The 23,457-nt window shown below is 43.1% G+C and overlaps 1 protein-coding gene across 1 annotated transcript; it reads right to left on the minus strand.

The window, feature by feature from the left end:
* Positions 1–897: 897 nt before the first annotated feature.
* Positions 898–19,318, minus strand: FAM180A (family with sequence similarity 180 member A). Its single transcript, XM_085049500.1, has 3 exons — positions 19,013–19,318; positions 4,411–4,511; positions 898–3,692 (listed from the first exon to the last, which is right to left on the minus strand). The coding sequence occupies exons 1-3, from the start codon at positions 19,086–19,088 to the stop codon at positions 3,354–3,356; spliced, it is 516 nt and encodes a 171-aa protein (XP_084905626.1). The 5' UTR covers positions 19,089–19,318; the 3' UTR covers positions 898–3,353.
* Between the last annotated feature and the right edge of the window lie 4,139 nt (positions 19,319–23,457).

Genomic DNA, 23,457 nt, shown 5'->3' on the forward strand with positions numbered 1-23,457 from the left:
ACAAATCAATAAAAAGAGCTTTTTTTTTTTTAAAGTGGCTGAACAGTTTGTTCTTGTTCCAAGGTCCCTGGATTGATGATAAACAAATAATCATTGTTTTGTGAACAGTATCTTTTGTCTTTTGTGTTTCTTCCATGCTGATCTTTGAGTGTCACTGATTCATCAGGCTTGGGCTGATCTCAGGCTAATGTAATGACTCGTTTTGGAAGGAAAGCCATACTTAATGTGAAGATTTTGGGGCTCTCCAATAAAGCTGGGGATCTGTTTTTTCAATTGTTTCAAGAAAAACTAAAAACCAAAACCAAAACCAAAAAACAAAACAAAACCAAAACCAAAAAACAAAACAAAACCAAAACCAAAAAACAAAACAAAACCAAAAAAACCCCACAAAAAAAGCCTCAACCCCCCAAAAAAAACAAGCCCCCCCAAAAAAAACCCAACCCCAAAAAAACACCTAAAATGCTCAAAAATTAATATTTGTTTTATTTTAAATGAAAAAAAATAGAATCTTATTTCATATTTTTATCATCTACGAGGTCAAAGGGTGGATAAAAGGTGCCATTCAGTGGTTTTCTAACCTTTGAGAGAAGGACTTCCCATAAAATAGATTCAGTCCAAACTGACAAGGTGTAAATCCATAGAGGGAGCAGAATCCTACAGAATCCTGCATTTTAGGCTATATTGAGGGAGGGAAATGTCCTAAGCCCAGAGAATTTCCCTGGAGGCAGAATGTTCCAGGCACTCTCATTCTTATTTATTACCTCCTTCAGAGGTTCTCTCTTCTCTCCTCTACCATTTCTCCCATGAAGAGTTTCACAGTCTGATTTAAGCAATTACTCCAGCTGAAACTGCAAAACTGTAAATCTGCTGCTGAAACCAATACAATGCGAAGAAAAGTACTTTTATGTAGAACGTTTTTATTATTACACTGAGAGTCTCTGTTAAATTAACCTGGGCAGTCCAAGCACTTTCCCAAGGAATAAATCTTTTTTCTTACATTACACACAGTAAAGGGAGGAGGGGGAAAAAAACTCATAAAACCTTTATTTTCTGCTGAGGAGATAAATGTTTCATTTACCAATTTGTAAGGTATGTATGCCCCAGGGAATCACAAGGTATTAAAAATCATCTGTAATCCTTTTCTGGGGGATATTTTATGATTAGCAAACTATGACTGCTGAGCAGTCCTGTTGTGGGGTGAGGAGCATGGCTGGGAGGTGTTTCTCTGGATGGTGACTGCTAGCAATTAATATTTTCTCTAGTTCTCTTGGTATTTTTGCAGACTTGGAGTAGCTGGCTGGGAGGGATTGATGAATTTCTCTGGTTCCAGGCTCGGAATTCCAGCAAGAGGTGTTTCAGGGAGCCAAGAGGCAGCGCTGGAAAGGCAACACTGCACTCTGGCATTTCTCCTTTATTTGTTTATAAATCGTGGAAGAAATCCCAAGGAAATAATCAGAGTTAGAGCTGAGAGCTTAAAGGGCATGTGAGGAGGAGTGAAAGTTGCTTTGAGGGGCTGAGCTCTGTGTGTGAATGCAAAAGGGACACAGATATCTGTGCTCCACACTTCTGTGGCTCAGCTTTTCACCTTTGCCACGTGCCAGACAGGCTTTGCAAAGAGCCAACAACATTCCTCAGGTGTAAAACTGCTCCTGACACACCCTGTGTGTCCAAATGAACTCACACACACAAATCCAGAAGCTGCTGGGGGAAACAAGACTGAGCCTGTGTTTTCTAAGCCCTTTTTCCCCTGCTAATGCCATGGCCAGACTGCTGTGCTTCCTCATTCCCACTGGGGTTTGCCAAACTGCCTGCCCTGTGCTCCTTGCTGTGCTTCTGGGAGGATTTTTCCCTTGGAATATCCCCATTAAGGTGCAGAGAAGAATGAATTCCTTTTGCTCAAGCGATGCCAAAGCAGTTAAACGTGATTCAGAGCTTGGGCTGGAATCCTAGGGTCTCTTGTACAGTCTCAGGGGTTTGTGATCTGGATCTGCATCCTTCAGATGTTATGCAAGAGAGAGATAAAGGTGGTGATAGGAAAGGATGAAATAAATGTTCAGCTGGTTTTGCATGGTCTGGAGGGAGAAGCACCTCTAATATCAATAATAAAACAGAGTTTGTGTCTCTTGTGCACAAAAATCAGGGGATTTGATCTAGAAGAGATTGCATTATTGATAGCTAGTCATCTGTCTGGCAAGATATATCTCCTTTTTCTCTCTATTTTCTCTTCTTGATGGTTTTTTTTTTGAGTTTATTGTAATAAGTTGCACTATTTCTACAGCTTTTCCTTTGCTGCTCCCAAATTCATAATTCGCACCACTGGATTGGTAAATAGCCTTTTCTGCTAGGTGGTCAGATGCAATTGTTCACTGCCTGAACAATTTGGGATTTTTCTGTGTACTCAGCATTATGTTCTGAGTACACAGAACACATGCATGAACATAGACACACACAAATGAATATACAATTTACTCTAAAATAAAATGAGCCACAGTGCTAAATTCAGCACCAGGTATGTTTTAATTCCCTTTCCTCCCTTGCCTCAGGGGGATGCTGAAACATGGGTTTAGATGACCTGTGTTCAAGTGACAGAACCAGGAAAAATGTGCCCTTATTAAATTAAATAGACCTTTGTCTTGCCTTGCATTCCACTGAGGACAAATACGTGTTCCTTTTGGAAAAAAAAAAAAAACCAACAAAACAAAACAAAAAACAAGCAGCAGAAGCAAAATCATGTGCAAATAATGAAAGAATCGTTGGGAGAACAGCTCCAGGAAGAGGGGAATACGTTCTCAGGCATTGTTTGCTGCTGCTGCTCACAATGCCCTTTGTCTTCTGCAAATGTTATTGCAATTAAAAACCAGCTCAGCCAAATGAAGTCAATCAGAGAGTGCTGATTTACAAGAACATTTGGAATGAACAACATGCAGGATGATTTCTGAAGGCTGGCAGTTACAAACCCTGAATTTCTACATAATATTCTCTTACTGGCCAGCCAGAACACCAGCTTGTTTCCCGAGCTAGGAGAGCAGCAACTCCAGCAGTTACACATGTGAACATGAGCATTTTACACCTATTATTGCTTTTGGAAACCCACAGGGTGGATCAAGGGTCTGCCTGGGTGTACACCAGACTCCCTCCTTTGTCTGTCGCAGGAAGCTCCTCCAAGCCAGCCAAAAATCGAATTTTCAGGATGTTTTTCACCATTTGACACGGAACTAGGGAGCGGATTCCACAAGAGGGAGCCAGGAAACAAAGAATCTTTCAGGAAGCAGGCTATGAAACTCTTTACAGGCTAAAGTGGTGGATGTGCTACCCCATAACGTGTCCATCATCAGCCACAGGGGGTGGCTGAGCTATGACTCTTTGTGATATGGGAACATCAAATCGTTCTTCAGGGCTTTGTAAAGACTGACAAAGGACTGAGCCCAAGTGTCCTTCTGGTGGCCCTGGGACTGAGCAGCTCTGTAGGCTGTGTAGACCATGGTGAGCACTGTCCTTTCAAAGTCCTCCTTCTTGAGCGCCCTGGGGTAGGAGCTCAGCCTGCTGCTCAGCCGGCGGATCTCGGGGATGCTCTTGGGGATGATTTCGTTGCAGATGGTGTCAAACTCAGCAGCTTTCCTGAGGGAAGCCAGCTCCTCATCCTTGATGGAGATCCGCTGGCCTGGGTCGATGTCCAGCTCAGCTAGAAGGAACTGGGGCAAAATCAGAGCACAGAAAGGGATTTGTTTTCTCTGAGAGACTCTGGACAGAGTAAATATGACTCAACAACATGTCCTCAGGTCTTTAATTTATGTCAAATGGAGGCAATTGCAGTGGCTGGGATTCCTTTGCAATGACTGATACTTGCAGCTTTAATAATTTGGGACGGACAATCTGAGCAAAGAATCTAAATGCATTGTGTTGTTTATATGCAACTGCTCTGTAAGAAAAAGGCTTTCAGTAGAAAGCCTTTTGATCTGATTTTCACTTTGCTCAAAGAACTGAGTTTGTCATATAAATATATACACATATACACATAGATATTTGTCATATATATACTTATCATATATATATATACCCACATATATATTTGCCATATATATATAGATATAGATAGATACATAGATATAGATGATATAGATATAGATAGATATAGATATATAGATATAGATATAGATATAGATATAGATATAGATATAGATGATATAGATATAGATATAGATATAGATAGATATAGATATAGATATAGATATAGATAGAATATAAATATTTGTATATATATGTGTCTGTTCCCACCCTTCTGCTGAACTCTCACCCAGCCATGGGTGAGTGCTGGGAGGAATAAAAGTGGCATGAAAACAGATAATGGATAATCCCAGCAGGGACAGGAGCCCCAGTCCTGGTGAAGGTTTAAAGTACCAAATACTGAACCTCATAAAGCAGGACCACGTCCTCCAGTGAGTTCTGCAGCACTGGGTTGAGGAAGGCAGCTGAGGACCTCTTGATTCGCTGAGCAGCTGGGAAAAGCATGGCTGGAAAATAATAATGGGAAAGGAGAGGTTCTATAAGGTGCAAAACTGAAAATAAGTGGGACTTTTTGGGTTTTTTCAATAATAGAGTCAACTGAAAAACTGCCCATTGAAAAGTCTTACTGTACAATATGACTTCTCATTAAATAAAATAAATAAAATGTGTGGCAGGGACTGCTTTGGCTCTGATTTAGCAGGGATGCAGGTCAGCTGTTTTTCCTGGATCCACAGGTGTCTAACACAGGTTGTCCAAGCCTGGGACTCTAAGTCTCTGCCTCAGAGGTGAAAGAAATAATAACTGCAGCATCAACATCATCTGAAATTCATGTCCTTTCCCTGGATCTGGAAGGGGAAATCAATCCTGACACTCACCAAAACCTACTTTTTCCAGTCCTTCTACTCTCACACTTCAGAGACTCTACATTTCTGCTGGTTTCAGCTGTCCAAGAGCTGATCTCTCATTTATTAGAGACAGATCCACCAGAGAGCAATCAGCTCATCCACCCTGGGCATTTTCCCTTGGAAGGAGTGACTCACACAGATGTCAGAGCTCATTCCCTGTGCCCAGCTCAGACAGCACAGCTCCACCCAGGGAGGTGAATCCCAGCTTAGTGGGATTTTAATTCCTCGCAGTGGAATAGTTGGGAAAATACAGATCTTTCTACCATCAGGTGTTTGTTCATCAGTGTGAAATGCAGTGCAGGAATTGTCTCAGGGAAATGAGACAGAAAACATATGTACAGCACTGAACTCATTTGTGAAATCATTGACCTGGACAGGCTGGAGTGCAGAGAACATCTGATGCTGCTGTGGAGAAGAACGAAATGCTTTGAGTTATTAAAAAGGTTACTAACCATCCGTGGACTGTTGAAAGGCCTGAATTCCTTTCAGAGCAGAAGGGAAAAACTCTGATTTGTGTTTTATCTGGATATTATTATTTGTGTATTATGTTGATGTCGATGTTTGAGTAATCATTTGGATAATTGGGTAATAATTGGAATTTGTTGGACACCCAGTCAACATACAGTTTCACTTACACCAACAAAAAACTTAAAGAACAACTAAACTAAACAGAAGGTTTTCTACACCAAATATCTCAACACAAAGCAAAAAACCCAAATTACATACAATCCACCCCTAGAGCCTTCACTACAATTATGATACAAACACTTCATTATCATTCTGCTTTAAAAACATAGCTTAATTCTTGTTTTGCCCATTATTTCTGCCATTTGTTGGATTTTTTCTAATATTCAGTAATAGGAAGAGGGGTTTTTTTAATATCTGTGCTTTTGTGACTATTGGTAGATTTCCCATAAAGTTCACTTCTCAACTTTAACTCTATTTATGAATAGAGAAATTTGAAAATCAGTCTAAGAAAAAAAGGAAACAACCCCCCATATTTTAAAAGGCATTATCATTCCCCTGTAAAAATTGAGATGTTTTAAAATTATCAGTAAGATCTAATAGAACATGCAGCTCACTTTGAAATTCTGAAAAGTTCCATTCCACCCTTCCTCTACCAGATTTTCCTCCCATGAAATATTTTTACTAAATCACTTTTGTCTGGTTTTGCCAAAGCTCTCGTGATGGATTTTACATGCTGCCTGCAAAAAAACCTGAACATCATTTAAAGCTCTCCCTTCTGGGCATGAATAAAAAGCTGGAGCAACTGGAATTGTTTTATGGAAAAGTTGTTCCTACTCTCTGACTACATGGTTTGTCAGACAATTTGCCTCGTTGGTTACCCAAGCAGATCATAAATATGCAGTTTCTCTGTACCCGAAATGCAATCCTGTTTCCTGCACCACTGCCAGCTGTTGACTTTGTTATAGTTTGGCTTGTTAATCAGATTTAAATTCTACCAAAGCAAGAAGAAAGAAACCAAACCCTCGGGACCTTTATTATCCAGTGTTTGGAAAATTAATCAGGATAAAGCTAGGTGTGAAGCAATCCATGCTCGACACAACAAAGGGAATTTTGGCCTTGAATTTTGGGGAAAAGGTAAAATATTTTGTCGAATTGCAATACACATCCTGTATTAGATAGTTAGGATGAGTTTCAGGCTTTTGCTCTTGACAATTCAAGAATGCAATCGAGTGCATGTGAAGCACTTGGAACTTGGAGCGCTAATTGCTGAGTAATTAAAACTTTTATTACCGGGCAATTAAAACTCTAATTACCAAGCAGCTGGCAGAAATCCAGTCCATAATGATGACTATTCATTTTTATCTCCTTTAGATGCCCTTTCGATGCAAACATCCTCAGAGCATAGAGAACCTCTACATATGCAGATGGTTTGCATCTCCAGTATTCCCTGAGCCACGGAAAAAATGTCTGTGGCATCTTGTTCGAGTTTGTCCTGTTTATTGTCATCACACTGATGGCTTTTAGCTTTCAGTCCAAGCACAGATTCCCACCCTGCAGCTCCAGCCCTTCACCACTCACCCAGAAAAGCCTCAGCCAAGGACTCAAACAAAAATGAGTGCCATGGTATTTGATGCCTTAGCCAGGCTTTCCTGAAACTGAGGCCAGACAAGGTTAGGGGAATTTATTAAATTTATTTTATTTATTTTATAAAAATTATAATTTTATACATTTTGTTTATTTATTTTATGAATTTATTTATTCAGGTACATTCAGGGCAAACAAGGCTTACTCATGAAGTTACACCCAAAAACAGATGGTGAGCCACGAGATTTTTCATATTTTATAAGTTCTGTCTATTTACCATATTGGCCTTTAATTCTCCAATCACACCTTCAGGTGATGATGTTAGTTACCCCAAACTTGCTCCCCCCAGTTCACTGTTGTTTACATATTTTGGGGCTCTGAGGCAGCAAAACCCTTGGATTTCCACTCAGAGGAAATTGTTTTGGCTAAAGGTGCTGGGAACTGAGGTTTTAGCATTTTATATGGAGCCCAGAACTACACCAAAGCTACAGATGCATGAAACTAAAAATTCTGAAGGCATCAGTATGGATGGATGGATGGATGGATGGAAGGAAGGAAGGAAGGAAGGAAGGAAGGAAGGAAGGAAGGAAGGAAGGAAGGAAGGAAGACAGCTGGGGGTTTGTGTTTTGGGGCTGAGCTGTGGGAATCACCTGAGGAGCAGAGTGAAGCAGCAGCCTCTGCTGTTGAGAAATAGAAATCAGAGCTCTGATATTTATCAGAGGAAAAGGCAGAATTAGAGCAGCTCCAGGAGCTTTCTGCTGCTACTGCTCTGAAAGGAAAGCCCTTCAACCCCAAATCACCCTCACCACATCTCTGCCCTTTTTATTATAACACCACAGAGCCCAGAGGAGTGTTCTCCAGCCCTGCAGCACCTCCCAGGTGTGGATTTCCTCCCAGCTGAGTCTCTGGGCTCACAGAAAAGGCATTCAGAAGTTCAGAACGTCTGGCTTTCCTTTGTTTCCTGGCAGGCAAAGGAGTTTGCTTGGCGAGGCTCTGACCTAGCTGGAGCTGCAAGGGGCAGCTCAGTGCTCCCTCCTTCCCTCTGTGTGGCCATGCAGGGAGCTGAGCCAGGAGTCTGTCTGCTGGGGAATGAAGGGGAAAAGCAAACAGAAGAACGGTGGCAGGGTTTAGCTGTCTCTGCACATCACCTCTGCTATGCCAGCAGCACTTCTGCATGTGAGGAACTCCCAGTGAGAAGCTCCTGTGCAGCTGTGCTCTGACTGTTCTGAGTGTATCTGGTGATCAAAGGTCCAGTTTGAACCACACACCTAGCAGGGAGTTGTATGAAATTTTGTTTCATGGTCACATGATGGCTCAGGAATGCTGGGGAGCCTGGAGTTATTCACTTAAGCCATCTGTGAATGGCTTCAACTGGGAAATAAATTGAAGTGTCTGGCAGTGGGTCTAGGAGAAGTCACTTATCTGACAGCCAACTATTATTATTTTATTCATATATAACCTTCTCATCCGTGTATAGCAGACATATATGAAACAACTATATTCATACTCACTAAGTATGAATATTAGAGCTCCAAACTGAGGAGGAATAAACATTATAAACATTGTATTGACCATTTCTTCTCCCTCCAATTCGAAGCAGCCGGAAATGTCTTTCCTTTTCCTTCAGATCCCCATCCAAATTGAAATAAATGGTTAGGAAGTGAATACATAAATACCAGTTTTCTGCTTCCTCTGCTCTGGGATTTCACTTGTTCTTCAAAAGCAGGGAAACCCCAGCTGCCTTTCCAGCTGTTCACTGAGCTCCAAATGTCAGAGCACCTGCTGTGGTTTCCTTAGAGACATGAATATGTGCTGCTGAGAAAGAGTGTAAATCAGCCTTGCCCAGCAAACTAAAAACATGGGGATTCTTGAGTCCTTTTGATAAAGAAATGTGGTATTTTTGGAGGCAATGCCTGTTCAAATCATTGTATGGTTTGATAAAGATGAGAAGTCTGAGAAAGCGACTCAGAGCTGGAGATGGATTTGGGTTTGTCTCTGACCTGGACTGGTGGAGCTGCTTTGCCACCTGAGCAGAGCAGGAAGGATGGGAAGCTGGGCTGGATCCCTGGAGAGAGTCAGGGAAACACAAGTTTCTCCTGGAGAGGTGAGGGAGGATCAGATGGGAAAACATCTATTCTGTCAAACACACACCTGCATGCATGTCTGAGCCCTGTTAGGTTAATTTCTACATCTGTGTGGAAATAACATTAAAATATGAATGGAGCTCAAATATAATCCTCCTCTAAACCTAATCTGTGGGTGTCAATGTGTGCAGATGCAATGCTGGGCCAGGGCAGCCTGTGTGATGTTGCCATAAACATGGCAGAGAAATGTAAAGGAAGAATGGGAAATGGGTTGTGTTTGTAGCTGAATTCCCCATTTCACAAACACCCACATGGGATTTCCATCTCAGAAAACTGACATCTTTCCAATCTTCCTTGTTATTTCAAACTCTCCTACAACCTGACTGTTTCTAGACCTCTCAGCTTTCGCAAGCTGCTGAAACAAAGCTGAGACTGACTGGATTCACCATTAAATGCAGACAGCCTTGCCAAAACCTGGAATGCTGCAGACTGCTGAAGGCTGCTGGACACTGTGGGTGATGTCCTGAGGTGACCTGAGCTGGCAGCAGCAGCCCTGAGCTGCTGTTCTGCAGGCAGGCAGGTCACACACAGCCCTGAGCTGGGAAAGACATGCTGGGGATCATGGAGAAGGCAGGAAAGGTGCAGTCAGGGTTACAGAAACCTCACAGCCAGCAAAATAACCCAAATATCCTCTTCTCTGAGGAGAGAGACCTGAAAGGAATAGCATGCTGACAGCTGCACCTGAAGTTGGGGGAAATTCGAAACTCAAATATTCAATTTGGGTTCGAATTGAATTTAAATTCAAATTCATTTCCAAATTTGAAGCTCTTTCACTGCTGCAGTTGCTGCCCCTGCAGTGCCATCTCTCAGTGGCTCCCAGCCCCAAGGGACCATGCCAAATTGTCACATGTATTTGATTCAAAGCTCTCCCTCCTTCACATCCACCCTCCTCTGGAGCCATTTGAGCTGAACTTGTTAAATAGGTTTTGGCTTCTGGGAGAATAATGTAAGTAAATGTTTAAGGAAAAGATGACCTCATGCTCTAAACTTGGGATGAATAGATTTAGAGCAAGGGAGGAAGGCCTGATTTCCAGTGAAACCCTCTAGCATGCTGCTGACTGAAACCAGCTGGGAGTTGTTTTTCTGCTTTAACTCCTCTGTGTGTGAAGACATTATTATTGTGGAGAAGTATTTAAATAAAATGCTGTGATACTCATTGTAAATCTCATCCTGTTGTTCCCTAGATCCATGCTTGCTTCTTGCTAGTTCAGAGGCTCTGAAGTGATGAAATGAGCTTAATTAGACAGGTTTTGCTGAGAAAAATCTTCTGGTCAGTCTGCTGTCTGTTGCTTTGGTCTACAGAGCAAATCCTTACAGAGCTGGACTTCAGCATGTGAGATATCTGCATGACAGATCCTCCTCAGCTTGCCAGGGATGATGATCTCCCAGGTGAGGTTTAAACACCACCTGGTTATGAATTTGTGATTGATACCCATCTTACATCACCTCCTTTTGTCAAGTTGGGGTAATCATTGAGATACTAGAACACACTAATGGTTTGTAGGGGCAGATTGACATTTAGCAGATTGACATTTAGCATGGCCACAAAACAAGGCAGGGACTTGTCTCCTTCTTTATAATTCTAAATGCTAACCCCAGTAATCTTTAAGTTCTGCTTTGACCTCTGAGTGCTGAGGATTAAGGATGGCTGAAGCAGAATGGAAACTAGCTTGTCATGGCTGAGCTGCCTGGATTAGGAGCTGCTAACCATTGGGTCAGAGACAGGCTGCCCCAAGCAGGCCAATTTATTGTGAAAGGAACGCTCAGAAGGTGATTTATAACTTTGTCTAAATAATACACGTGTTAATTTGTCAGCAAAAGCACCCACAGGGAAATGCATTGGGTTTGGAAACAGATCAGTAAAGCAGAGTGTGTTCCAGCAGTTAATCCCAGCTGGAATTGCAGTGAGGATTGGCACTGTTTCCACCTCAGCAGGCAGACAGCCAGGGGTGCTGAGCTCCAGCCTCAGGTCCAGCAGGATCCATCTGCAGAGGCAGCAGGGATGGTGATCTGTTTGCCTCTCTGACAGCTTGTAGCTTGGATGGTGGCATGAATTTACCCAGGAGGAGAAGATCCTGGGGGAGCATCACAGATGGGTGTGAAGAGCCAGCTGGACAAGACACACATTTCCATCTTTGATGGTGAAAACAGAAAGGGTGTAGAGTGTTTAAGGCATGTGATGTGTTGGTTACACTGACAAATCTGTGCAAGTAGGAGCTGAGCTCTTTGCCTGGATGGTGATATTTTATTTTAGAGTCCCTCTATGTTCCTCTGGAGGATCTAAGTGCACATTTTGATCAGCTCTGGCTGGACCAAACTCTGATCAGCACAGAGAGCAAGGCTGGTGCTGCTGGGTGAGTGATGGATTGATGGGCTGTGGCACATGCAGTTAGGCATTCAGGGTTTGAAGAGGATCCAGAAATTCCCAGCAATGTCCAGCAGCCTGCTCCCTAAACACAGCTCCTGGCTGGAAAAGGAGTCTTTCTAGGGAAAGACAATTTGTTAAAGTATCCCTAGCACTGAGGTATTCACCAGGCAGATCCTTGAAAAAGAGACTTCATCAGCTGGATCCCAGAGTGCTTCCCTCTGTGAACATGGAAAATTCAGCATCATGGTGAGGCTCCTGGCCAGTCTGTGGGACTGCCCTGTCCCTCTCTGTCCCACTGCTAAACATCTCCATCCCAATCTCTGCCTTCCTGGAGGATTCCCTCCATCCTCAGGACACAGCCAGGTGCTGCTGCCTTCCCTCAGGGCAGAAGGATCATTTTAGGGAGACATCAGACACTGTGCTGGAAAATCATTCCATCCTGCCTTCTCCCAGACATCCTGGGTGTCAGCAGGGCCACATCATCCTCATCATCATCATCATCCTCATCCTCATCCCCATCCTTTCTGCTGGAGAGCCCAGCAGGGCAGACACACAGCACCCCCAGCCCACCTGGGGTGATAAATCCCATTTTCGCTGATTGTACCTCATTCCTGCTGTGGGACAGCCCAGTTTAGAAAATTCTCTGGATATTTTTCTGTCCTCATTTCTTTCTCATTCATCCTGCTGAGCTTTACGTTTGCTAAGTCCAAGTCAAGGTGGGACAGCCCCTCTGAGCTCTGGTTGTTCAAAAACCTGGCAGCAGAAAGCGACAGAACAAGCAGTGTATACATTTTTATCATTAGACTGTTACCTTCCAAAGCCTTCTGCCAAATTGGCATGGCAATCCAGGAAAACAGAAGTTGCTGCAGCTATGAAAAATGGATGGTTTCACTCAACACATGCTGTGCTATATTAGGAGGTCCACAAGTAGTTTTTAACTGGAAATGGAGTTTGCTCAGTGCCAAGACATGAATAATTACAATAAATAAAAAATGAAGGATGTTTTAAATGCCTTTTATTTCAAAAAGGGGGCTTAAGACATAAACAGTTCCTTCAGACATAAAATCTGTGTTTAATGAATAAATTCAATAAACACTTTGTGTTTTTTCGGAGCCAAGCATAAACAAAAATATAATGTCATGGCTGTGAGTATTATGAGAACCAGGGAGGAAACTGAGGGCTTTCAAAACTTGATCCATTCCTCCAGGGGCTGATAAAGAGATAGAGGGACTTGTGCAGTTGTGGCACTGTTTCTTGTGATTTATATTAATGGGAAATGCTGTGGCTCCATAATCCTGTTAAACTGCAACTTCTGTGGAACCAAACAAGCTGTTTCTTGGGCACTGGAAGAGTCTTTTTGCATAGTTTAGAAGATCAAAGGGAGGGGGGTAAAAAAAGTGATGAAATCCTGACATATTGATGATTCAGTAGCAGGAATTTTATTTTTTATACTCTCCTAGAGGTCAATTGCCCAGACTAGAAGCTCTCAGTATCCTGCTAGGCTGAGAGGCTGTTGGGGCTAGAAGCAAACTCTAGTCCTGCTTTCAAAAAAAGTAAGGAAACTTGAGTCCAGCTCCAAGAAAAGCACCAATTCCATGAGGCTGAGAGAAACATGGGTGAGATGAGCACCAGCTGTGGCAGAAATGCATCTGCTGGAGGTTCAAATGGGGATGCAGACCATGCTGGCAGGGGAGACAGTGCTGCTCTGATCTTGCCTGGATGTGAACTTTGATATTTCCCATCCGTGTTTATACATTTTCTCTCTCTCTGCACCTTTTCTTTATCTTCATTTTTCCTCTCCTTCACACCACTTCCATTTCTACCTCCAGCTTTTCCCTATTCTCTCCCAGCATATCTTCCCTTTGCCTTTTCCTGTCTCCCTCTTTGAGGCTCAGATTATCCCTGCCAGACTGGAAAGTCTCTTCTCTTCCCAAAACAGAGATTAGAAGCATGGAGTCCTTTTGTGCCACCTCACCACCTGCCAAATGGATGGAGAGGATTCAATCCTGATGTTCTGCCCTGCAGCAAATCTCCCCACCCAGCCCAGTGCAGTTTACTCTCTTCACAACCAGGCAAAGCCTCTCTGAAGTGTTTGTGCCAGGGGGTGATTTGGCCAGGCAGGAATCACTGCAAACCTTGGGATTTTGGGTCTCCACCACCAGCCTGAAGCACAGCACTGCCCTCCCACCATCCCAGCTCCTCCCAAATAACCTCTGAGCGCTGAACAACTTATTTTCCCCTCTCTCAGCATCTTTTTTTTCCAGCTGCCCACCTGGCTCCTCCTAAACAGGAAGAAACTCGGCGGTTTGGAGCTGAAGTGACTCTTTCCCTGTGGCTGGGGAGGAATTTCCAGAGGATGAGTGGTATGTGTGCTGCTCTCAGGGGAGCTGGGGAGATGCCAAACCTCACCAGAAAATGGGGCCAGGAAAGGCCTCACATGTGCTTTCACCAGGGGAAAGGAATGTTTGTGGAGACTGGAGTAGTGGGGATTATTTAACTTTGCCTCTCTCCTCCTCACACTCTCAGTGTCTAGCTCAGCACTGAGAGAAGGGAGAGAGGTTATTGCTGCAGCTCAGGGAGGGTAAAAGGAGCTCCTGGCTGAGATTAGGACACTGAGATGGGGAATATCTGCCTGTGGTGCAGATTTGGGCTGGTTTAATGTCTGGGTGAGCAATATAATAGAGGGGATATATCATAAAGCTGCCATAGCGACAGTCAAATTAAACAGGATTTGGGTGCAATAAGACATGGGGACAAGAGAGATATACAGGATCCCTTCCCTGATTTTCTCTCCTCCTAGTGAGAGAGAAACCCCAAAACTGACAGTTCCCTTGGGGTTTTGGTTTGTGTTAAATAACAAGTGTTATTCACAGCTAGTTCTATTTTATTTTCCCCTTTTAATGCTGCTTTGATACATTTTCCCCCTTTACTTCCCAGCATGACCTCTCTGCACAGCTGACCTGCATCACCTTCAACCTTCCCCATTTTCCTGAAAAAAACCCCTTTAAACATCAAATAACTAATCTGGCCTGGAAGACTTTAAAAATCAAAGAAACCTGCCCTGCCTTGAACCCGAGCACAGGCACTGCACGCAGAGTTAATTGCTGTCCCACTCTGTCCTTCACCTCAGCAATTTACATCTTGCCTGTCACTGTCCCAACAATCAGAGCCTCTGATGATGTTCATTAAGGCCTGATGACTTCCCTCTCAATTAAATTGTACCATTCAGTGCTCCTGACAGGATTTCTTTCTGCCTGAGAAGTCACTGCACTCCTGCTGGATCTGGCGTGAGATTCCCCGAGAAAACAAGAAAAGCACTTTACGCTCCAGAAACAGAGTTAAAAAATAATAAATAAATCAGAGCTGTTGACAATATACAGGACTGCATGCACTCAGCCATCCTGAAGGGATCTGGGGCAAGGGATTTAATGACTCTGTGCCTCACAAAGAACAAGAATAACAACATTTCCTCTCCTTAATGACACTGGAAGTTCTCTGCAGGAGGACAGATGATTTTTTTACTGTGTGTATTTGCACAATGCCAGGTACCAGCAAGGTAACTGGGATAAGTGAGATAACTAGGAGGGAACTCCCAGAATTTTACAGTCTTTGCATGAGTTATTCCATTCCTCACCTCTGGAAGAAAACATTGATCAGCAGGCATTAGTGAGACAGTTAGTGATGAGGGGAAAGGAGATCTTTCCAGGTGAAAAAGACAGGAGGAGATTCCAAAATAAACCTTGGCTGGGACAGGAGGAGCTTTGTGCAAACTGATCCGATCCCAGGACAGCTCCACAGCTGGAACTGAGGCAAAATGTGACACTACAGATTGCAGGGATTCTGGAGAAGATTTCCATCCCTCATTTTTGGGATGGAAATGGGATCACCAGAAGATTCTACAGGTGCCATTTTCAGCAAAGAGTTCTCATTTATTCCAACACATATCACAGGGAAAACAGCTTCATTCATGCATCTTCCTCTTGTTGTTTATTCAGATTTCCTCAAAATTGTCCTGTTCCTCTCTTTTTAACTTTCTAACTGTGTGAGCAGACAGCTTCAACCATTTTCTGACTGCTTCCTGTGGTGAATAAAGTCAGAATCACTTAGATCCTTCCCTCCTAACAGCATGATTGCTTTTATGGAGTGCAATATCCATCTGGGATCTAAACTAAAACCTGGAAACCTCCATAATCTGTCTTCCCTCTGATCTCAATGCAGTTTAGCATTGTTGCCCTAGAAGAGATTAGAAACTTTGATTTTTTTTTTTTTTAGCATCTTAGCATGTCTTTCAGGTTCAGGTATCCACTGTGAATTCTGATTCAGGGATCATCCTCCGTGCAGGTTAAATGAATTAAGTCTGGGTTTGGTGGTTTGGTTTTTTTTATTTTCATTTTTTGCTTAGTTTCATTGTCAAAACCCAAAATTTGTTCCTTTTCTTCTCCAGAAAAATCATCTCTTAAGATCTGGAATTCTTATTTGGAACTTTAAGAAATTAATACAACCTCACCTCTGCCATTGCATGGGGAATAATGCTTAATCAGCAGAGCTTTTAATTACCTTTTTTGATTACCTTTTTTCCCCCAGGCAGGAGCTCCACAAAATCCAAGAGGGTAATTCCATGCAGCTAAGCCTGCAAGAGGCTCAAGGAAACTAGAGGTGATGACAAGAAAATTATTTCATCATCGCTCAGGATCTCCTCTTTGTTATTCTGAACACACCCATCCTAGGGATGAAATTTTTGCCTGTGAGTTCTGGAGCAGCTCAGTGCAGGCAGGCTGAGGAGGGTGTGGGAAATTTTTGATTCAATTCGTGGAGTCAGCAAGAAGAAAAGGAAAGCAGAAAAGCAAAAAAGCAAAAATAAAAAATGAAAACAAGAAAAAAAAAAAGAAAAAAGAAAAAAGAAGAAAAAAAAAATAGGAGAAAAGAAAAAAAGAAAAAAGAAAAAAAGGGGAAAAAAAGGGAAAAAATGTAAAAAAAAAAGTAAAAGAAAGGGGGGAAAAAAGGGAAAAAACCCCACTATATTTTCCTGTCAGAAATGCTTTTTTTCCTTTTTCCCCCCACTCACTGATGCTTCCAAGCAAAGGGGAAAGGGAGGTGGCAGCCTGGAATTCCCAGTCACTACTCAGCACAAGTGTGTTCATCTTCTCTCCTGTCTGAGCTTTCCTTGAGCCAAATCTGGAATGATTGGTTCTGAGCAATCCAAGGCTGCCTCAGTGAAGAAATGCTAAAATCCAGACCTTATTGTACACAACACGAACTGCTGATTTCTACTGCAAACAACAACTGCTGGCAATTAGAGCAAAGCCTTTGCCCTGCTGGTTTGTAAATAATCAGGATGACAAAGCAGCAGGGAGATGATGAACAAGTCTGCCTTTCATTTCCGTCACGCCAGATGCTGATCTGCCTCTGCCTTTGCCTTGCAAAACCCAAATTTGGAGTTGGATGAGGATTAAATAGTGAGGTTGGACCTCAACAAGGCTGGGGTGTTGGTGGTGGAGGGAGGGGAGAATCTGTCATGGCTCAGCGCTCAAATATTGTCTTGGGTTTTGAAGGAATTAAAAAATTAACAATGGTTTGGCTTTCTCTGGATGGTGCAGATGTAGTTGGGCTGAGTGGGGAGTGGAGGTTCACTGAAATAATTATATATATTATAAATATATATATAACATATATTTATAATATATATATAATTATATATATAATATATATACTTCATATATATCTATATATGAAATAATTATATATATATCTATTATATGACTCTAATCCATCCTCAGAGCAGAGCAGCTCCAGCAGCTGTGGGAAAAAAATCTGGTTTTTTCCTCCTCAGAAAATGTCTGCATACACTGTGACAACAGAACCCAATTCCCCCTGTGAATGGATCTTCTCTCCCCTCTGAAGTCTCCAAAACCAAGTGCTGGAAATTCCAGCTTGAAAAAAAATCTGCTTTCCCAAAAGGCATAATAGAGTTAAGATGGTTTTCTTTAAGTATTCATGGTGATTAAAATTGGTCTTCAATAGTTGCATGAATTCCTTTTAGGGTTGTGATGTTTAATTTAAATAAGTGTGTTAGCAAATGTGAAGGACATCCTCAAAATGCATAGTGGTTATTGCATGAAAATTAACTCCTCTTTTTTTTTTTTTTAATTTTTTTTTCCATTTCTTAGGTAAGGTGACATCATGCTTCCAAAGGGCGAAGTTGTGGGTTTTTGGGGGTTTTTTGGGGTTTTTTTGGGTTTGTATTTTGGGTTTTTTGGATTTGTTTTTGGTTGGCTTTTTTTTTAAATATATACAGATCTAGTTCTGATTTCCTCAATTTTTTATATATAATCCCTGGAATGACAAACCCTTATCCATGGAATTAAAGGATCTCATGCTGACAATTGCTGCTATTTCCTCTCCTATACCAGAAAAAACAAATAAGGTTCATTCAGGTGCAATGCCTCATGCAGCATCACCCAAAAATCTGATAAAATAATTGTGGGCAAAACCTGCCATGCTGTGCCCCAGCTCAGTGCCCTGTGAGCTCCCACTCAAAGGGATTTTTGCAAGGAACAATCAAGCCTTGTGAGCAGCAATGGAGCATTGCTGCAGCCTGAGCAGGATTGAGGAGCTCTTTGGTAATTCCCTCAGCCATTCCCTGTCCCACAAACCCAAACCAAACCCAAACTCACACCAGGATGGTACCAGCTGGGTGAGGAAGACAAGGGACACTGCAGGAGGCATTTATTTAAATACTCTATTTTTTGGCTGACTCTGGTTCCTTTAAATGCCTGTGAATGTCGATATCAGACCCAAAGAAATCTTTCGGGAGGTGTTTCCTCTCTCCACTCCCAGCAGCTCCTGAACTGCTGCCAAATAGCAGAGGGGAGAACAAAACCAAAAAAGGGGAAGGACATCATCCCCAGCTCTGAAGCATCTCTGTGCAATCAGCAATCCCCAAACATTCCATAGGCTGCTGTCACACCCTGCAATACAAATATCTCGATTTTTTCTGTCTCATTGGCAGCTGATAACACCTCAGGGCTCTTTCTGTGTTTTCTGTGCTCCTCTGCCCTCAGGGCAGCAGCATCCCCAGACCTTGCACAACCCAGGTATTTTCTTCATTATTATCATTATTTTCTTTACTGTTATGCCACCTGTGGCTGCCAAGGCTTTTCCTGTAAGGTTTCATAATATATTTTTTTGTTCATGCAGGAGAAAAAATTAGAGAGAAGAGAGAAAGGGAAAAGTGCAAGAATGTAATTCTGGGATCTTTTATAGATATTTGTTATATTGGGATATTTTATATATATTTATTATAATATAATACATATATCTTTTTGCCTTTTTGCACTTATTTGTGTGTATTTTTCTATTTAACTATATATTTTTTAGCTGACCTGTTTAATGGAGAAAAAGAATTCCAGAGCTGGGAGGGACAAATTTTGTATATATATATAAATATATATATACACATGAATAATGCAACATAACTCCAGACCAAATCCACAAACTCAAATTTTTCCCTTAAATAATTTTTCAGTTTTAAATCTTACCTCTGCTCCATCTGTGGGTCACAGTGGCATGAGCACTGTAATAGAACAGCAGCAGCAGCAAAGTCTTCCAAAGCATCCTCCTCTTTAAAACACGTCTGTCTAGCTGCACAGTGGCTTTTCTATTTCCCAGCTCCTTCCTTTCCTTTCAGGAATAAATAATGGCTTTTCCTCTCCCCCTCCCCCTTTGCAGAAGAACCTGTCTGTCCTTCTGAGTGGAGCTGAAGTCAGCGCTCAGCTCCTCTCCCAAACCAAGTCTCCTCGGGATCAGGAAACTCACTTTCACAGACAGACTTTGTTTTTATCCACATCTGGAATGACTCATGGTGCATGTGAGTTTGCTGGCAGCTGGGGGAATAAATATCATTACATTTTTGTAGCTGAGCTTCATTTGTTCTATGGGCCAGTTGGAATTTGTTTCTGCCCAATAAACAGCCACAGCTTGGTTGAAAGGGACTCAGGGAGGGTAGCTGCTGCTCTGTGACCCACAGGGGGCTGTGCAGCAACCCTGCCCAGGGGGAACCCTGCCTCTGGAGTGATGGATGGCCAAATCCTCCTCTGGAATGCTGGATGGACAGTTCCCTGCTCTGGAATGATGGACAGCCAAATCCCTGCTCTGGAATGATTAATGGCCAAATCCCTGCTCTGGAATGATGGATGGACAACCAGACCCTTCCTCTGGAATGATGGACAGCCAAATCCCTGCTCTGGAATGATTGATGGCCAAATCCCTGCTCTGGAATGATTGATGGCCAAATCCCTGCTCTAGAAGGATGGACAGCCAGATCCTCCACTGGAATAAGGGACAGCCAGATCCTGCTCTGGAATGACTGATGGACAGCCAAACCCCTGCTCTGGAATGATGGACAGCCAGATCCTTCCTCTGGAATTACAGACAGCCAAATCCTCCTCTGGAATGACTGATGGACAGCCAGATCCCTGCTCTAGAAGGATGGACAGCCAAATCCTCTGCTGGAATGATGGATGGACAGCCAGATTCCTGCTCTGGAATTATTGATGGCTAAATTCCTGCTCTAGAAGGATGGACAGCCAAATCCTCCACTGGAATGAGGGACAGCCAGACTCTGCTCTGGAATGATGGATGGACAGCCAAACCCCTGCTCTGGAATGATGGACAGACAGATCCTGCTCTGGAATGATGGACAGACAGATCCTGCTCTGGAATTATGGACAGCCAAACCCTTGCTCAAGAATGATGGACAGAGAGACCCCTGCTCTGGAATGACGGATGGACATCCAAATCCTGCTCTGGAATGATGGACAGCCAGGTCCTGCTCTGGAATGACTGATGGACAGCCAGGTCCTGCTCTGGAATGATGGACAGCAGCCCTTGGACACTCAGTCAGGGAGTGGAGCATGTGCTCTGCAAGAACATTTTGCTACTGTGATTCATACAATCGCTGCTTTATTAAGAACATATCATGCTGCCTTCAGACTCCAGTCCTGCAAGACAAACCCTGGCCTTTCCCTCTGTTTGGCCAGCGTGGAGAGCAGGAAGGTCCAAATCCTTCACTGGCTCTCCTCAGTGGAACTGTGAGGAGCACTGAGCAATCCTGAGGACAGCCTGCATTAGCCTGGAGAAGCTGAAAAAAATAGAGCTGAAAAAAAAATAAAGCTGAAAAAAATAAAGCTGAAAAAATAAAAGGTTACTGATAGACACTCCTGGCTGATGCTGTGCCAAGGAACACAATCCTGAAGAGTTTATCCCAGGCTGACTGAGCATGGAGGAAGCTGCAGGTATGCCCTGTCCCTGACAGCATCCTGGGGTACATTTTGGGATCATCAAAATCCCAAATTTGTCATCACAGCAGGCTGCTGTGTGATGAGAAATAGGAATACAAGGAACATTTCCAGAGCCAAGGGATAGGGGATACTCGCTTTGGTACCCAGAAGTGATGAGTGTAATTCTCCTCTTTTACAGGTGACAATAAGCCAGTCACAAAGCACCCATGAACTCACAGCAGGGTAAAACTGGCACACGAGGCAGGAGCCTCCAGCTCAGGAGGTATAAATAGAAGGATTAAGGGAAAGGATCAAGAGCTGGGATGACACAGGGCACTGAGGCTCAGCATTAATGTGCACTGGCAGGAAGGCATGGAGAAAACCTGCTCAGCTCCTGAGTTCCTGATGCCAACATCTGGCCTGAGCCTCAGTCTGCTCATTCCTCTCCATCCCAGCTGAAAGTGCAGCTGTGAAGGAAGCAGGAGGGTCAAGTGAGGTTGTCTTGCTGAAGGCAACTCCACTTCTTTTCCTACATGTGCAGATTTTCCTATGCTCAGGCTGCCCCAGGTTACTCCCACACGAGCAGCTCATGAATGCAAGGCAGTGTTTTCCATGCCAGGAGATGACAAAAGGTGCAATTCAAGAGGAGGGTGGCTCACCAGCTCTCTCTATATACACTTTTGTTTCCATGGAATGTTAGGGATGGGTCTGAATGCAGGGTTAAAATTAGGTACAATTCTAATTAATAATAAAAAAATAAAATTAATAATAAAGTAAATTAGGTAAAATGAGGTATGGGCTCACTTGTGTGTCTGCCCAGAAATTATGGAGCTGGAGGGAACTGAGTTCTGTGTTCCCTAGAGAGAGAGAGAGGATTATTCCCACTTTGTTCAGATCACTTGGGATCAGCAAAAGGATGAGCTGCTCTGGAAGGAGATAAATTCCATCAACTCTGAGATGATGTGCATTGAAATGATGATCTTAATGTCAGCACGGCCTGTGAATGAGATATTCCAAGGTCAGGTAAGCAAGAGAGAAACATTTATTGGGATTCACATGGCAGGCTTGAGAAATGAAAGGAAATGACAAGAAAACTTCAGATCCTGGGGGGTGACAAAGGAATATCTTTGGATGGAAAGTTCTGAGGTGCTGTATTATGGCATTGCTTGTGTTTAAGAGGGGATGAAGGGGGTCAGAAGGCTCCATCCCCCTCCAAGCCAGAATCAGAACCATGCTCTAGGAGAGCTCTGCAGAATGGCTCTGTCTTCAGCTCTGTCACTGCTTTATGCACCCAGCCTGGAAAGGCTGAGGAAAAGAGTTCCAGGAATTTCATTGCCTAATCTCCCCTCTGCCTGCAGCCTCTGGAGCAAACATCCCAGGAGAAACAGGAGTTGCAGGTGAGACTGAGATGTGTGGCAAGACAGGCAGGCAGATCAAAGGGATGTGAGAGTATGAAATTATTACTAAGCTCTCCTTTTTCAGACCCTGGAGAAGTTGCTCTGAAGTTTGTAACAAATTATATTTTTTAATTATTATTTATTTCTCTTTCCTCAATCTGAGTCTGCCTACAGATGACTCTAGCAGCTTCTTCCTCATCTGAGCTCCAATACAATTTCTGTGGCTCAATATCTCACTCCACCTGCAGACTTCAGGCATTTCAGCTCTGACTCTGCATGTCCCACAACTGTATGGCAAACCTGCCTTTGAGACAGTAAATGAGGCACTCACATCTGTTTTCTTGCAGGGAATGCTGTAAATATAACAGATCAGTGGAAAATAAAGAATACTTTCTCTGTACCATCTCCCTGAGAAGTGTAAATGTCCCTTTCCCCCCCTTAAAGCTGTAAAATCTTTTTCTCTCTCATATGGATGTATTTACACACACAGAGGCAAATCCTCCCTATTAAAAAGCCCTCCAGAGGCAGCCAGGAAATAAATCTTTCAAGCATGCTCAAGGCACTTCAACTGCAGAACTCCTGTTCATCTCATGACTATATTTTATTAGGTAGTTGCTCAGTTTCAGCTCAAGGCAGTTCCTGTCTATGCTGGAGGTTTGAATCACTGCAGCTATAATGAGAGCTGGAGCAGGGTAGAAATCCTCACTGTTTATAAATATTAACCATTCCTCCATGGCTTGGGGAGTTTATAGCAGGGGAGTTTTGGGGTGAAGGATTCGTGCTGAAGGTGCATCCAGAAGGAGAGGATGCCATGCTGGCTGGCCAATATTCAGGTTTTAAATCAATGTGGTGCCAGACTGAAGTGTCACAGTTGTGTTCAGGTGAATATTTATGTTTTATCAAATCTCACAAATTTAGGTGTTAGAGCTGCAAGTCCTCCAGTGCTCCCAACACCTGAGACATTTCAGGCCCAGGGAAGGTGTGACTGCTGCCTCTGGCAGGCAGTTTGGGGTGAAAATGGACATTTATGCAACTCCAGTGAGTAAATATTAACCAGCAGCTTCTCCCCTTGACTCCTCCATCCTCACTGACTGTCCCTGCTGAAACCACACTGTGCTTTTGAGAAACCTGCAAATGGGGCAGGGTGGAAAAAAATGCATGAAGATGCAACAGGGAAGCTGCCAGCTGACTTTTTGCAGCCTGGGCAGGAGGAAGCAGGGCTTGTAGAGATACTCCAAAGCTTTCTTCCTAACCCAGATGCTGTCATGGTGAAAGGACAACTTCAGCCAGCTGGATGCATAGAAATCC

This window comes from Lichenostomus cassidix, chromosome 1Ab (assembly GCF_008360975.1).
Source record: "Lichenostomus cassidix isolate B80296 chromosome 1Ab, HeHo_3.0, whole genome shotgun sequence".
Lineage (NCBI taxonomy): Eukaryota > Metazoa > Chordata > Aves > Passeriformes > Meliphagidae > Lichenostomus > Lichenostomus cassidix.